Source organism: Lissotriton vulgaris, chromosome 7, assembly GCF_964263255.1.
Source record: "Lissotriton vulgaris chromosome 7, aLisVul1.2, whole genome shotgun sequence".
Classification (NCBI taxonomy): domain Eukaryota; kingdom Metazoa; phylum Chordata; class Amphibia; order Caudata; family Salamandridae; genus Lissotriton; species Lissotriton vulgaris.
Genome location: NC_141695.1, coordinates 757,063,502 through 757,080,977, shown reverse-complemented (window position 1 = coordinate 757,080,977; position 17,476 = coordinate 757,063,502). Strand labels below are relative to the sequence as shown.

The 17,476-nt window shown below is 49.4% G+C and overlaps 1 protein-coding gene across 1 annotated transcript in view; it reads left to right on the top strand.

The window, feature by feature from the left end:
- CPSF4L (cleavage and polyadenylation specific factor 4 like) overlaps positions 1 to 17,476 on the top strand; it is a 208,088-nt gene that overhangs the window by 97,093 nt on the left and 93,519 nt on the right. Inside the window, exon 6 of the mRNA XM_086928781.1 lies at positions 7,800 to 7,842. Within this exon, the coding sequence (XP_086784907.1) occupies positions 7,800 to 7,842 (43 nt within the window). The remainder of the gene's footprint in view (positions 1 to 7,799; positions 7,843 to 17,476) is intronic.

Sequence of the window (17,476 nt, the reverse complement as noted above, 5' to 3'; positions counted from 1 at the left end):
TGCTGAGCAAAAACCGTGACTATCTCATCCGGGTCCACAACCCGTTCACCGTCCTCTCTTACCACAACAGGCACCACACGATTCAACCTTTCTCTCTTATCCAACCACGCAATCAACTTCCCGGCCTTGTCACCAACATCATTCAAACGCCCCTGCTGCTAACGACTCATCATCCTCGCCGCATCTGTCACCAGCGCTCTGTATTCGGCCTGTTTAAGGGCCAAAACATGCAAACCCTCGGATGTAACCCCAGATTCCAACTCTTCTTCCAAAGCTGTGATTTCATTCTCCAAACTCACCACTTCCTCATTCTTGCTTTTCCTCGCGCTAGCGATCAGGGACAGGGCTTGACCCCGGATAACCGTCTTATAGGCCTCCCACAGAGAAATGGAAGAGGACACAGACCCCACGTTCTCCGCAAAGTAATGATCCATACATTTTACCACCTCAGCCCTGGTTTTCGGATTACGTAGGTGCCAGGGGTTAATTGGGGCAACCCGGCCCTCAGCTCCCAACTGTACATCAATCGTAAGCCAGAGAGGGGAGTGATCCGAGATCCCCCGAGCTAGATGTAGAATTTCCCTCACAGAGACCATTTGCACCGCTGGCACTAGGGTATAATCAAGCCTCGAGAGACTCCCATGCGCTCCCGAATAAAAGGTATATTGTGCCTGTCCAGGGTGCAGTTGCCTCCAGCAATCCACTAAACCCAGCGCATCCAGGAAGTTGCTCATCCATAACTGTGATCTCAAAAGAGTCCTGGGGGGGTTACGATCCTCGCTGCCACAAACAACCGAGTTAAAGTCCCTACCAACAACCAACATGCCCTGAGGGAAGTTCAATACCACTCTACCCAAATCAGAAAACGTGATGGACTGTAAACCCGGTGGAACATACACAGAGAGCGCGGAGATCGTCTTCCCCTCCCAGCGACCCGTAATGGCCGCATATCGGCCTCTATCATCCAGCACAGTATCGTCTATCTCCAAAGGGAGGGAACTCCTGACCAGGACACCCGCCCCCTCGACCCAGTAGTGAATCCTGAATGTGCCGCCAAACGGTATCCCCTTCAATTCAATGCATGGCAAGCATTCCCTATCAGATGTGTCTCCTGCAGCAACACTATATCCGGTGAAAGACGTTTCAGATATTGTGAAACTAACCCCCGCTTGATCCTATCACCCAGACCATTAACATTCCAACTCAGCACCCGCAGCCCCCTACCCCCATTCCAGAAACGTGAGCTGTGCTCCCCCCACAAAGAAACAGGCACAGTGGACAGAGTATGCAACGAAATAGAGCCTCGGAATAAAAAGGAAAACAAAAAGCCCCCCCCACCCCCAGGAAAGTCCCTAGAACACACACCCCTCACCCTGCACCCCTGCGTTAGACCCGAGAGCCACCCCAACTTGCAGTGTGCCTGTCGCCCAATTAAACTAATACTATAAGAGAGAAAAAAAACCTTAGAGGAGGAAGAATCCCGAGCCCTTCCACTCCCGGGTAATCAACAGTTTATGCACATAGGAATAATCAAACCCCCGCTGTAAGTCCGTATAGTTGGCACACGGGTAGGGACTCACTCCACCCGTTCCTCCAGGCCACCTTCAGCGCCCTTTGATTGTTCCTGTCGATCACGGTGCGCCGGCAAAGTATCAAGCCAGTCACTGGCAACCTCCGGTCGGTCAAAGAAGAGTGCACGCTCCTCTTATTCGATCCTCAATCGAGCCGGGAAAAGCATGGCGTACTTTAGTCCCATGTCTCTGAGGCGCCGTTTTACCCCGGTGAAGCCCATGTGTTGTTTTTGCACCGCTTGCGTAAAGTCTGGACAAAAACTGATCGACGCATTGTCAAATTTAGTGGGTCCATTGGTGCGTGATGCTTGCAGGATAGCGTCTGTCCCGAAAGTTAAAAATCCTGGCTATAATAGGTCTTGGTGTGGCACCCAGTTTAGGCCTACCACCTGGGACTCTGTGGGCGCGCTCCATGGTGAAAAAGTTGCTGAGTCCCTTAGGCGTGAGATGATGCAGCACAAGGTCCTCCACCAAAAGATCCGTAGATAGCTCAGAGGAACTTTCCGGAACACCAATAATGCGAACGTTGTTGCGCCTGGCCCGGCTTTTGAAGTCATCCAGCCGACGGGCAAACAAGTCATTTGATGTCCGGAGATTACGAACTTCCGCCTGTAGGTCCGAGACATCGGTCGTGAGACTTGCGGTCTTAATGTCCAGTGACTTGACCCGCTCGTTGGTCTTTGCGAGGTCCGTCCTGATGAGGTTGACTTCAATCGATAGACCAGTGTCTATCTTTGAAGCCAGGGTCTCATACTGCTGACCCATCGAGGTCTTCACACTGGCAATGGCGCCCATGACATCCCGCAATGTCAAGTCTTCCGTTGCAGGAGAGCCATCCCCAGTCTCATCCAAGACTTTACCCACTCCACCAGGGGATCCCTTCGGGCGGGTGAAGCGATCAATAGTATTGGATTGGGCGACACCCCCTCGGAATGTGCCCCTAGTGGCCTTCTTCTCACTCTCCGACCTGCCCTCCATGTTGGGTAGCGAGCCCAGTCGGGCCGTTTGAGATCTGGTGAGAATGGCTCTCCGCAGAACCGACTTCTGAAGTCAGGGATTAGGGCGAAAGGAAGAGAGGCGCGGGGCCAGCAGCAGGGCACAGGCCAGCAGTCTCAACAGACAGCAAGTCGCAGTAGTCGGTGACCAAAAACGAAACCGAAAGTACCACAGGGGCGATGGTAGGATCTCAATGACCATTGTTGTTCAATTGCCACCTGGGTACTTTAAAGACTCGAGGCCGCGGAGAATCATCGATGTAGGCCACAAAGTTCCAAGATGCAGAGAGTCCGGTTCCCAGCGGCCAAATCAATTTTTGAAAAAAGATATCGTGTCAGCAGGGCACCAGCTAGTAGAACCCGTCGTCAAAATCAGGATATGTGGCAGGATAAATGCGGGAGGCGGAAAGGGTCTCGGGAGCCCTGTGCTCACGTGTCCATCTTGGATCCGCGCGAAGCTCCTCCCCCCCAGCATACTTCTTTTTAATTTCACAAAAGTTTTATTGGGAGTTTCAACAAAGGAGAAAATAATATATACAGAATCATAAGAAGGAAAAATCATAAGAGAATACAAAAATTATGTTACATTGTTCTCACAAGAATAATTAAACAAGCACACTTCTGTCCAGAACTCTGAAACCCTAGGGCATACCTAAACTGAAGAACTATAAATGACCGCACCCGAAGGAGAAATCAAAGAAGATGCATGTTGATTGGTGAAGTGTCAGGTCTGAAGTGTCATTTAAAGTATTGTCCAGCTCGGGAGGCTCTTTTCTTATTATGAAGACTAATGATAAAGTAGATTTAGATTTAGATTTATTTATTTATTTGCATAAGTTCATTAAAACCATATCAGCACAGTAAAATAGCATTTAAAAAACGAAAAAAGCCATTATTCGTAAAGCTTAAAAGTCCTGATAAAGTGCACGTGTTCTGTGCCATCATGTGGCTAGGGCTTATCTTTGTTTGCGTTGGTCCGTTGCTCTGCGACCGGCCCCGGTGGAGAGTGTCACCTGTCTGGCTCATAAGTTTTCCATCTCTTCCTTCCTTTCCATTCTCCTTGAACACCTTGTATTCTAACGCTAGTCCAAGTTCTCATGTAAAGTGCTTGTGCTTTGCGACTTTGGCCCGTTAACTCTATAATCAGCCCCGTTGGAGAATGTCACCCGTCTGGCTCATCGGTTGTCCTGGTCTTCCTTCCTTTCAGTTCTCCTCGGGCACCGCTAGTTCTTATCCTTGGTCCTAGATCCCTTATAAGTGTTTGTGCTTTGTGACTTTGTAACAATTTAAGTCAGACTGTTGTTGATGCAACCATTGAAGGTCTCCAGACTCTGTTTTTTCCTCCAAGACAAAGTCTGCATTCTTTCGGGGTCCTATGTTTCAAATAATCCAGGATCAGTTTTTGGACTATACTTCGGCGCGGTCCGGGACCAAAGCGGGGCTGGAGCGCGTCCCTGATAGATTGTATACATCTTCCAGAGAGCGCCAGGATGCGGGGTTCCTTTTGTGAGAAACATATTGCCAAAGCCTCAAGGCAAGTGCTTCCTTTTTCACTCTGACATAATTCCCTATTTTTATATCTTCTCTCGTTTGCTAAGGCCGGGCAGCAGCACAGAAGGTGTAGCCATGATACTCGGTGTAGTCTCAGTCGACATTCTCCTCCTGTACGTTGATTTGCTCAGGCCCGGCTAAATTCCACTATTGGCAATGCCAGCAGTCGCATGTACATGATCTCTCTTCTGGTTTTTGGGTTCAGCGAGGCAGAGGGGTATGGCTGGGGTTTAATTACCAAATATGAGGCATGATAAAGTAAGGGCAGCCTTTGAGAAATGATCTATATGGTGCAGGGCTGCACTAGAAATCTTATGAAAAGTGAATCAAGGTTTTACATCCGCATAACCCGAAAGAGAGGACAACAAGAGGAGGAAATACCTATAAGGAATAACATCTGTATATAGGGTGAGCAAGGTTCAATGAGTTGTATTTTGATGCAGGGTAAGCTGGAAGGTCGGGAAAACTTATAGAATTAACCTCAAGCAGGAGTGATAGGGTCAAAAGCAGGAAGAGAATAAAACCATGTATGAAGCAGGTACAGGGGAGTTATTGTAGCGTGAGAGAAAGCATAGCTGAAGACCAAATTGTGAATCAACATTGGCGCAGCAGGCTAAGTGATGGTCAACGTAGATGGGACAAGCAGTGCATTTCTGGACTGCCAGTACAACCATTTATCTGTGTAATGCAGTGGACTCTTCAAGCAGGCATTTTCACACCAGTCTTACACCTCTGTGCCTCAATCCACCTAGCCTGAGCTGGTCTTTCAGAGCCACTAACCCCGTGTGAAATCTTCCAGTTTCAGCATAGGCCAGTATACTTCCGTTTCACGGGCACTTTTTATGTATTTTAGGACTTTACGTAAAAAAAACTTCAAGTGTACAAATGTACCAAGGCACATAATTCGGCTGAAGCTAGAATATGCCTTTTTAGGTCGAAGCCGACCAGACAGTGAAGCTGTCTGGATGCAAAAAGACTCCTTGCTTGCATTCTGAAAGCTTCCCCGGGAATGCATTCCACCCATTTGTTTTGTATTTAAAAACAGAGATCAAATGTCGGACCCTGTCTTCTAAGGGAGCTTGGTGTTTTCTTTTCTTTCTTTGAGTTCAAAGAGAGAGGATTTATGTGACAATCGTGCCTGGTACTGGCAAAGAAAATGTTTTTTTTTAGTGCACAACACAATTTAAATGTCTGTAAATGAACTATGCAAATGCAGGATATATTGTAATTAGAAAAGCACAGATGAAGCACATTGTTTTGTAATTATGAAGTGTGGTGGAAACAAATATTTTAATATGATCAAAACAAATCCATACTCTAGGTGAAACCATTTCCACACATCAATCATTTTTGCTCTGTATAGTTGTATTAGTATAACTCTATGTGCAAATTTCAATTCAAAATGTGCTGTCTGTAATGGAGGTGTGCTACCACACCATGCATAGTCTACACTATGCCACTCCACTTCACACCACTCCACTTCACATCACTCCCTCTTCCCCACTCTCTGCCCCCTACTCTCTGCCCCCTACTCTCTGCCCCCTACTCTCTGCCCCCCACTCTCTGCCCCCCACTCTCTGCCCCCTACACTCTCTGCCCCCCCACTCTCTGCCCCCCCACTCTCTGCCCCCCCACTCTCTGCCCCCACTCTCTGCCCCTCCCCACTCTGTGCCCCTCCCCACTCTGTGCCCCTCCCCACTCTGTGCCCCCCCCACTCTGTGCCCCCCCCACTCTGTGCCCCCCACTCTGTGCCCCCCACTCTGTGCCCCTCCACTCTGTGCCCCTCCACTCTCTGCCCCTCCACTCTCTGCCCCTCCACTCTCTGCCCCTCCACTCTCTGCCCCTCCACTCTCCTGCCCTCCACTCTCCTGCCCTCCACTCTCCTGCCCTCCACTCTCCGGCCCTCCACTCTCCGGCCCTCCACTCTCCGCTCACTTGCCCTCCACTCTCTGGCCTCCATTCTACGACCCTCCATGCCACTCTATGCCACTCTACTCCACTCTATGGTAATCCACTCCACAACACTTTACTCCACTCTGTCTTCTACCATACTCCACTCTACAACACCACTCCACTCTCTGCCCCTCCACTCTCTGCCCCTCCACTCTCTGCCCCCCCACTCTCTGCCCCCCACTCTCTGCCCCCCCACTCTCTGCCCCCCCACTCTCTGCCCCTCCACTCTCTGCCCCTCCACTCTCTGCCCCTCCACTCTCTGCCCCCCTCTCTCTGCCCCCCCACTCTCTGCCCCCCCACTCTCTGCCCCCCCACTCTCTGCCCCCCCACTCTCTGCCCCCCCACGCTCTGGCCCCCCCCACGCTCTGGCCCCCCACGCTCTGGCCCCCCACTCACGGACCCTCCACTCACGGGCCCTCCACTCTTTGGCCTCCATTCTATAATCCTCCATGCCACTATATGGCACTCTACAAACTCTCCACTTTACGCCCCTTCCATGCCACTCTACTCCACTCTATGATGATCCACTCCACAACACTTTACTCCACTCTATGACTTCTACCATACTCTACTCTACAACACTACTCCACTCTAGGACCCTCTACGCCACTCTACTCTGCGACACTCCACTCCACTGTATTCCACTATACTCCACTCTATGCTGCTCTACTTTATAACTCTATGCTGCTCTACTCTATGGCTTTTTACTCTACTCCGCTCTATAACACTCAGCTCTATGACATTTTATTCTACTCTGTGCCCCTCCACTCTACCCCATCCACTTCCCTCCACTATGCCCATCCACTCTACTAATCTCCACTACACTACACTCCCAAGGCCGGACTGGCTACTAGGTGTTTTGGCATGCTGCCGAGCTGGGGGCTGATTTCGTTGATGGGGACCTGAGTGTGCTGAACGAAATTCGTTTTGCTTTGTTTATTTCGAACCACACGCAGGTCTCCCATCAACGTAATTAGCACAAAACTCCGCAGTGACATCAGCCCCGAGCTCGGCAGGATTCCAAAACGCCAGTCCGGCCCTGTACACTCTACGACACTCTAGTCTATAACAATTCACAGCATTCCACTCTTTGCCACTCTACTCTTTGCCACTCTGCCCCACTCTATGGCATTCCACTCTACGCCACTCTCCTCTACACCACTAAGAAACACCACTGAACAACAACCACCCTAGTGTACAACTTGATTAAAACACATAGGCAAATCTAATCGCTCTTGCATAGGCTTTTCCAGTGCCCGTTATTCCAGATATTTAGTGCAGGATCTATTCGCGGCAGAGGCTAGTTTGGCTGACTGCCTTAAGTGTATTTAAAAAACGATGAAAAACCTGGCTTGGCGTTTTATGATTAATGCGTTCAGTCATGTTTGTTACTTTTGATACCTGAGCAAATGAAGTGAAATGAAAATGTTAAACATTTTTCTCAGGAAAAATGTTTCGTTTTTCAACTACAGTATGCGTAAATTATTGTTTTCTTATAAGTTACCTTTTACTGTAGATGTTCAAACATCTACGTGACAACATGCACTGTAGCCACAGTTTGCTCTTTTCCAAATGTTAATAATTTAGTGTACATGATACTTTCCATGTTTATAACAAAAATGCCTATCGAATACCCAACAATGTCTTAATTACTAGAATAATTGAGAGAAAACAACAAGCACTGGCCAATGCGTTTCTAAAGGTGTTTTTCTGTACTTTTTCTCCTCAGTGCCAAAATTGACCTGACATTGTGTCATTCTGATCACACGAAGGTAAGAGATTGGGGAACGGTTTCTGTGCAGGCGGCCAGGCGCCGCGCATTGTGCCCTTTGACTGACCTCTGTTTTTCAGGCCTGCTGTATAAAAAAGCTTTACCATCCAAAATACCTGAAAAGAAGGAGCCCTGAGATGCTAAGCTTTTTAATTTTTCAACCCCACAAAAAATGTTACTGCAAGAACATGAATTAATAATCTACCCATTGCCCTTTTAATAAGAACAAAAACACCCCCTTAATAATTTGTGTCCCGTTTAATTTGATTTTATATAGGCAGAAAATGAAATTTCCTGTGTATCGACTACACGCTTTTTTAGATTAGATATTCAATCGGGTAAGGGGGGGGGGGTCGCCACAAATAAAGGCAGAAGTAATGGATGCAGTATTTGCACTGGAATTAAAATGCTTGATGGTGTTGTGAATGTCCCATGGAGTGTGTCTTTCAGATTCCTTCCAGCCTTAAACATTTATTGTGCAAAAATTGCAGAGAATGGCTGCTATGTTTTTTCAATCCAGATCCAGAGTTGTACATTAGACCCCTGTCAAACGGTGGACTTGGAGACAAAGATGGCATGTGTAGGAAGGTGGATACCTGACTATGGTTACCCCAGATTGTTTGCCTAGTGTTTAGCTGGTATTCAACTTAGTTGGCCTGGGATCCTGCTAATCAGGGCCCAGGCTATCTGCTCTCTCTTTAAAAAGGACTCAATGTACCCTAGGTACATCTCCAATTGGATACTGGGTCACCTTATGAGTCCCTGTACAGTGTACTATAGGTACCCAGGGCATAGGTGCATCCAAGGCCTACCAGGGGCTGCAGCATGTATTATGCCACCCCTGGCTGGCCACCCAAATTGACACAACTGGCTGATCACTCAGCTGGGGCAAGGTGGTGTAATCACCCCTTGTTTAAATATAGTATTCTTATATCTAACCTTATATCTAGACACATATATACCTATAAGTCACTCCTATGGCAGGCCTTAACAATCCTGGAGGCAGAGTGCTTGGTTTTATGTGAGATGGTGCTCTAGCATGAGCTGAGCCTGTCTGCAGCTTTCTGAACCATGTTCTTATAGCTGTTCTAGGATATTGCCATGCCATATACTCTTAAGTGCATTATAAACCTCGCGGTTAAATGCTATCTCTGGTTTGGCTTTATCAAAACATGTCGAGTAAGGTGTCATACGATTTGGAATACTACCCCCTCGCCACTTCTGGCGACGGGGGTAGCATTCCACCCTTCTAGAGGGAGAAGACACGTTCTTCCTACTATTCCCGGTTAAAGTTAACCAGAGCCTCAGCATCACAAAATGGATGCTGCTGCCACAGACAAAAGTCTGACATCCTGCTGCTGGGAGTCCTTCCAGCGAGGGAGGCTTGGACAATAGGTTTCTTGCCTTGGGAGGTGCTAGCACCACCCCAGACAGGACTTTGTGTATTGGGATAGGGAGGGCTGAAAGGATTGAGACACTGACTGGGGCACACAAGGTGTCCCATGCATAGGCCAGTTCAAACCGGTGCTGAGGCACTCCAGCCCCAGCTCTGGCACAAAACTGGACAAAGGGAAAGGGGTGTAACCACCCCCTTCCCTGGTCCCACCCATAGGAGGGACCTAGCAGGTAATCCAGCCCCTAAGATTAGTATATAGGTAGGAGCTGAGTCTAGAGACTTTAGATTATCATGACAGAAACACTGAAACAAAACTCTGGACCTTCATCACTCTACTTTGAAAGAAGACGACTGAAGAATCTCCCTTGTGGTCAAGGAGTGACCACCCTGCACAAGCAGGCACCATCCAGCGATCAACAACTTGCTTTGCCGCCGCCTCCCGCCGGAGCCCGAGCCCAGAGCCTGACAAGAATCAGATTCCCAGACATGCAACAGCCCGATCCACAGTCCCTGCAAAGCTGAGACCCGTGAAGGCGACGAGAGACGTGGGACCGGCCATCTTGAAAAGTCTGCGACCTGCTAGCTGTGCAGCCCCCGAGGCCTCCTCGAAGCTGTGCATTTGGGATTGAGAAGCCCCAGCCCCGAGCAGCATCTGCACCAAAGATCAGCCCTGCATACTCCACGAGTTCTGCGTGGGGCCCTTTTGCATTTTCTGCTTGAGGCATCTGCCCGGTCACTTGCCCGTTGGCTGGTGGCCATCTTTGCGACGAATATGAGAAACTACACTGCTGGTCTGGTTGCTCCAGACTGGACCTTGCTTCCCTCAAAAGAAGCAGCCCCTTAGACCTTGCTGGTCTGAGTAAGAAGCCTGCATTGTAGCCTGCGTGGGTTGCCTTTGCCAAGGCTTGTTGACTCCAATCCTGAAGCCGATACCGCCGACAGCGAGAGCCTTTGTGGGACAGTCCGTGCCTGACTCCTGGTTGTCGTCGATGACTCCTGGTCCATGTGGCTGCAGAGACAAGCTTCCCATCAGCACCTGATTGCAACGCGACATCACATGGTTCCTTCCTGGTTCCATCCTGGTCACTGGCTAGTGACCCAGACTCTGTCCCCTCTGCTTTCAGGTCCTCTACATCTTCGATCCACCCTTGGATCCACCCGGACTCTTCTCTTCTGGTCGCCTGCAGCATCTTTTCTCCAAGGCTCCATAGATCTCCACAACGAAACCCGACACACTTTTAGACATATGCACCCGCTTCCTGTGGGTTAGGTAACGCGTATACTACGGTGCTCCTGTAGAGGTTTACACTCCTAGTGTTCTAGTTTCAAGTGGGTAAGTTCTAGTTCAGCCGGAAGACTCCCAAACCTTTAACTTTTAAACTTTGACGCACCCATTGACTTCTATGTGTGAACGTGTATGCCTTTAGACACTGCACATGCATCCCGTGGGCCTCCTGCTCCCTAACCATTGTTAGTCCAGTGTAGCCCCAGCGATTCCCAAGGCCCCAGGCCTTACCATTGTTCGTGACATGGTACTTATACCACTTTTTTAGTATATGGTTTAGCGGGCCACCCGGCCCTATCCATAATTGTGCAACTTTTCGATGTTATATTAAGTTACTTGTTTTGCGCTGGTGCTTCTGTGCTCCTAAAGAGTTCAGGGGTTTGTTTAGAAATAAATACATATATATTTTGAATATATATCCTGTGTGGTGTCCTTTCATTTGGTATTAAAGGGATTGCATATGGTAAAACAGCTGGCTTCACATACCCTCTTGAGTTTAGCCTAAGACTGCTCTGTCCATGCTACCCTTAGGATAGCTGGTCTATAAGGTTGACTTTACAACCATCACCATAAGGGGTGTTTGGACTGGTGCAAGGTGCTCACTAGAATAGTGATCATCATATACCAGGCCAACTTCTCACAGCATGTCTGATTAATAAGAGAAATTATTTATCTGACGTCGGGAGCTCATTTGACTGTGTGGCCCCATGAATTCGACTGAAAGAGCTGCTTCTCCAACTCCTTAGAGCTTGTGAAACACAAACCTCTTCTGTGGGTATCAGTGTGAAAATATAACCTCCCAAGCGCAGGTCCACTAGCGCATAGGGGATTCAGAGAGATTCCTGACTGTCGGAGTAGTGCTCAGAAAGAGTCACCCAGATGACCTATCCTCGCCCCTCCGGCCTTTGAGTCATGCTGGCTACTTGTGAACCCAGGAAGTGCTTTGTAAGGCCTCTGCCTTATGCGAGATGATGTTGGTGTCTAAGATTTGGAGGTCAAAGCTAGAGCTTTGGATACAGATGGAGCTTGAGAGTGCAAGGTCCATAGAAGAGCAGTAAGCTTTTATTCTAGTCATGTGCACACAGGGCATGTCCGCAAATGGTTGGGGCGTGTTATTACGTCCACCCTGCCAAAAGGCTATAGTTTGGTAAATAACCTGCTCCTAGAAGTGCGAAATCCAGTTTAGAGAGTAGGAACTTTGCAAGCAGGAACAGACATGTAAGTCAATTGCCTAGGTAATAGTATTGAGTAAGCTGAGGCCAATGGCGTAACAAAGGCCCTCCCATTGCTGGAGGCCCCCGAGCTCCAACGAGACACCATGGTCTGAGAGCTCCTGATTAAATCCGGAACGGGCCCCTCCCTGTACTTTGCAGGGGTGCACCCTCAAGTTTCGTTACACCACTGGCTGGGGCATGGGATATGCTGGAGAACATGCAGAGTTTGTGCGACAAGAGCACACAGAGAAGTTAGAATGCATAGGCCTGCAAGACTAGATCAACAGTCATATTCGCTGTCTATGCAACTTGCTAGATAGACCCTCCAAGGTCGCTGCTAATCTTCAAAGCTTTCCACTTCCCAGAATCTCTCCAAGGATAAAGGAGGCAGCAACTAACATTGTTCGAATGTATGTGATATTCTTATTGCACAAACCTAGCCAAAAAACAGCAGTGCTCTGTACAGATTCCAAGGCAAACACCCACTCAAAGAGGGATTGGTGGTTTGTCTAGGTTCTGAGGGGTGGGGGCATTCCTAAACTGCAGCAGTCCTGATAGTTATGGAGATGTTGTTCCTGATCCTGGAAACATAGATGGAGAAGGCTTATTTTTTTGATTTCTCTACACTTTTTCATCTTCAGTTTGATGATGTCCTGGCTGCCGCTGAGCCGAGAGCCACTAGTGCTGTTGACCCACATTTGAGGGGGGCAGCTTTGTAGATAATTACGCTATCTTTGAAGTTTATGCGGGCTAACAGGGGGAGCCAGTGGAGTTTCATTGTCATCCCAAACTAACACTTCCACACCCCTAGTTTGCTGATGGTACTACTGTACTTTTCCCTGGGGGAGGGGGTCGTAGGGGGTACCTCTTTCCTAGACCTCAACACATATATTAAGCCTTTTTGTTTGTAGCTGGCACTCTTCCACAATCAAACATTTGTCAAAAGCTGCCTTGTTGCAGTTGCTCTGGGAGCGAAAGGTCTAATGTGGACTAAGTTTCTTTTTCATTTCATGTTTCGGCACAACAGAATAAAAGTGGCAAGTGAGTTTGAGGACTACTAAGCCCCACCCTTTGATGTTTTGCAGTTCACATCTGAACTTCATCCAATAATCACAGTCATTGCAGAGAGACCCTAGATCCCGCAATGAGACTCATTTCCTCACTTGATGTTGATGAATACACAAGGGTTCATAATGGCACTGAATGTATTAAAGATAACCAATGGTGAAGTGGTAAGGTAAGGTAAAGTTTATTATGCATAGTTAATTAAAACCAGTGCAAAGCATATTACATAAGGATCATAAAATATCATAAATTAAAACTGTTAAAAGTTAAGCATGTGATTAAATAAAAGTACAGTGTGACTGTCATTGCGCCTTTTTACAACGGTTGGACAGTGGGTTCCCTTGCTTCCTTCTGACCGTCTGCTTGATAACCTGTGTCTGTATTGTTGATCCCCGGTTTTGGCGGTCTTGGAATTCTTTGCTCGACCATCGCGAGGAATTTGACGTATCTGCAGTTCAGTTTAGTGTTTAGAGGATTCAGGCAGGCAAGCACCGCTTGCCTTCTGGTGCTGATCCCTTTTTGCTTAAGCTGGTCCTTGAGGAGCAATTGGCGTGCTTGTTGGAGTTCTTCACAAAGACAAGTGACATGGAGAATGTCCCCCTTGTCTGAGATGCAAAGCGGGCAGAGCTCGTTGCCCTCTATCCTGAGCCACGGTGGAAGATGCTCTGTGCTTGGCAGAATTCCTAGTCTATATTTCAGGAACTCATTTTTGTTGCTTTTGGGTAACCCAGGCTAAAATATGTTTGTGGTGTCAAGACTTTGTACGTGTTGAGGGTCATCCATGCATGAGATCTTTTGGAAAAGAGAACCTTGTCCTCTAGTAGGGAAAGTGATTTAACGTTTTTCCAAACTCCAATGGTGAAGTGAAGAGAATTTTTGTTGTACCACATAGGTCTATGCAGTGAAAGGGATCGGTCACAAGATAGAAAACAATGCCAGCCAGTCTTCCTTGAGATCTGGAAGGCCTATATTGTCTATAACACGATCACTACACCTTGGTGGTCATCACACACTACTTGGAAAAACTTTGAACATTGGATCAAAACAAAGACAACACCCTTCCAACCAAACACCCTATACAGTGTAGCGTTCTACCCATTGAGGCAAGTGATTCAGCACTCAACAAATGGATAGAAAAGCATTATAAAAATGTTTAAATACAGTACAATATAATACAGAAGAACAGTTATAAGCAATGAACCCCCAACCCCAGTGAGTGATGGTGATGAGGCATCTGCAACTGCAAGCAGCTTCAATTGTCAACTTTGACTGACTAAAGTAATAACCATGTGACCCATAATTACAGCAGCTGGCATGAAACAATGATATCTCCCATTGAAATAACAGAAGATAATCAACAGTGATGCATAAAGCGGTGCAAAACCTGGAACATGATCTTCTTTTAAATACTAAAGGAAGGATGAACTGTTCTCTTCACAGGAGTCCTCGCCCATGGTTCTTTCTTGAGTTGTGCCCATCGGTCCTAGAGAGGGTTCAATGTAGGGTTTAAGCTTGGTCTGCTGAGCAGCATCTGCTGGCCAACTGGATGATCCCTGGGCTGTGAGTCATTCCCCAGACAACCTATATGGAGTGTCAGGCTGGTAACTGGCCTTCCAACAGGAAGTATGCACAGTGGTGTGCGTGTCATTGCAGGCTGAGAAGGATCTGTCCCTTTCCGGATGTCCTCCATTACTGTAGCAGCCTCAGAGGTATCCCAAGTCCAGGCCCAAAGAAAGGCACAGATGTCGGATCATTCTGACCTGTAGGTTCATTAAGGAATTCGATCTTTACACTGTATACCCTCCCTGCCTCCTTAGGATGACTGTAGTGTCCACACACCCAATTCTTGAGAGAGAAGATAGGTTTCAACCAATGATTCCCTGGATACTTCAGAGAGTGCCACCCATCCCTGGACAATCAGTGCTCTCAACCCACAACACCTCACCTTTTTTCCCCTTTAAATTCTGTTTTATTGTACAGAGGTATACAGAAAACAGCGAGCAGGATCTATAAAGAGGGCAAAGATACACAGACTGGTATATGATAGTAATGAACATTGCTCTTCTTAGTCCGCTGTTGGACAGGCCTCGTGGCATGCCCGACCCCTCACCGCATGGCGGATACCGGACTACTGCTACCCCTGTTCCCCGGACAAGAACCACACCTGCAGCCCCCCGGGTCAACCCCCAGCTCGTACCCGACGGAACCCAGACTCGTAACCACAACCTTCTCGGCTGGCCCTGTGCCGAACCACCGTTCCCGGCCCAGCCGCCATTTTGGACCCTCCACGGCCAAGCCTCGTGGCCTCGGGTCGACCTCCACCTCAGGCCCAGCCAGGCCCCGACATCGAGGCACCACCATCCACCCAGGGGGTAAAGAGACCACTTGGCGAGTCAATGGAAGAAGGCGTGTCAATGGCTCCCCTCCGCCTGGTTTCGATCGCCCCCAGCCTCCCTGGGCGCTGGCTCCACCCCCCTGCTGGGTGTCTGGACTCCCTCATCCCGGACCCCCCGACCTCCAAGTGCGAGGGTCCAGACATCAAAGGGCGCCAGACCTATAACTGGGGTAGCCCCAGAGCAGGAAGGCAGTTGTATCCTGGAGTCGAGAGACACCTAGACGAACTCATCTTTGAAGGCCTGCTGGCGCTGCCGCGGCTCACCCTCGTGAACTATCCTTGAAGTCCTGCTGGCGCTGCCGCGGCTCATCCTCATGAACCATCTTTGAAGGCCTGCTGGCGCTGCCGCGGCTCATCTTCGTAAACCATCTTTGAAGGCATGCTGGCTCTGCCGCGGCTCATCCTCGTGAACTATCCTTGAAGGCCTCCTGGCGCTGCCGCGGCTCATCCTCGTGAACCATCTTTGAAGGCCTGCTGGAGCTGCCGCGGCCCATCCTCGTGAACCATCTTTGAAGGCCTGCTGGCGCTGCCGCGGCTCATCTTCGTAAACCATCCTTGAAGGCCTGCTGCCGCGGCCCCTACTTGCGAACCCTCCAGCTCGAGGATTGAGAGCTATACACCAGCTACCCCTGTACCGGACCGGTACAGAGACTGTCCCGCTACCCCCTTTTTCCCCAGAGACTAGAATTGAAGGGATCACCGTATCCTGGTCCTGCTGTATCGTCAAAGTTAACCTGCTTAAGAATACCGATAAAAGTGTACAGAACCTATCTTTGTGTGGCGTCCATCTGTGGGGGGTAGTTGCTCGTCCGTATGATCTAAAGAGAGGGCCCTCGCCAGGAGGCCTCTCCCCCTTGCTCGGCCGATCCTCCGGGTCCCCGTCTAACATTGGTGGCCAGCGGCGCGATCCGAGCCGACGCATAATCGTACGGAGAGTAACTCACCCCACTACACACCGCAACAATGTTGACGAAAGAGACCGGAACAACCGCAAAATTCCAGATGGAACGGCTGGAAGAATACAGCCACAAGGAATTGAAACAATTCTGCATAGACTTGGGCATCGCTACAACGGGACTGAGCACCAAAGACGACCTCAAGCACGCCTTGGAGTCTTGGGTGGAGACGGGAGCGTCCCCACCCCAAAACGAAAGTATCGAGACCACAGAAACAATTGCAACCCCCGAAGAAGAAAGAAGAGCGGGCCTCTCTTCCGAGGAGGCCCGAGAACGGGAGAGGAGCCGGCTCCACGAGTTGGAACTGGCTCGACTCCGCTTAGATGGGGAACTGAAACTAGCGGAAAAAAAGATAGCCCTCGAACACTTACGGCTACGGGAAGAACGAGAAGAGAAAAAAAAGCCAGAGGGAGCTGGAAGAGAAGAAACTAGCGTACGAACACGAGCGCAGTTTAAAAGAACTAGAGATTTGAAGACAAAACAAGGACCTCGGCGTCCCCGAGAACCAGAGCTCTGCTCCCCCTACGGACACCAAGGTCCACATTCCCAAAGACGTCGTCCGAGAGTACTACCGGAACGACGCTATCCAGCAATGGTTCAAGGCCTACGAGGTAGCCATGATCTCCCACCGTATTCCGCGAAAAGACTGGGGAGCCGGGTTATGGGGGAGATTCGTCAACGCAGGAAGAGATGCCCTGCTACAACTCCCTGACGCAGAGATGACCTCCTACGAGCACATGAAAGCCGCCCTTCTCACTCGCTATGGGCTCACCCCTGAGATTTACCGGCAGCGATTCCGAGACTGTAAAAGGATCCCCGGTACCACCTGGGTGGAATACGTGAACTATTTTAGCCGGGCCTTAGAGGGGTGGATCAAAGGCAGCCAGGTCACCACCTACGAACAATTGGTCGATCTCATCGTGTGGGAACACCTCTCCAATAATTGTTTTGTGGAACTAAGGCAGCATCTCCTCGACAGCAAGCTGACCGAACCCCGGAAACTAGCCATCGAAGCAGATCGATGGGAGAGCACCCGGGTCCCTCGGAATTGGCCAGGCGAACAAAACAGAGCCTCCCAGGGGTCCCACCGTCCACGAGGGGGAGGAGGAGGCCAGGGCCGGGGCAGGGACACCGCCACGGTGCACCCCACTAGCAACCCCTGTCTCCGGCCGGAAGAGGAAGCCCTCCGACGCGACCGGGATTCCGCTCCAACCTTGTCTGCCACAAATGCCAGCGGCCCGGCCATTACGCCAATGACCCCAACTGTCCGAGAAACCAGTCAGTCCATGCACCGGGTCCAATGAACCGCCAGATCACCGCCGTC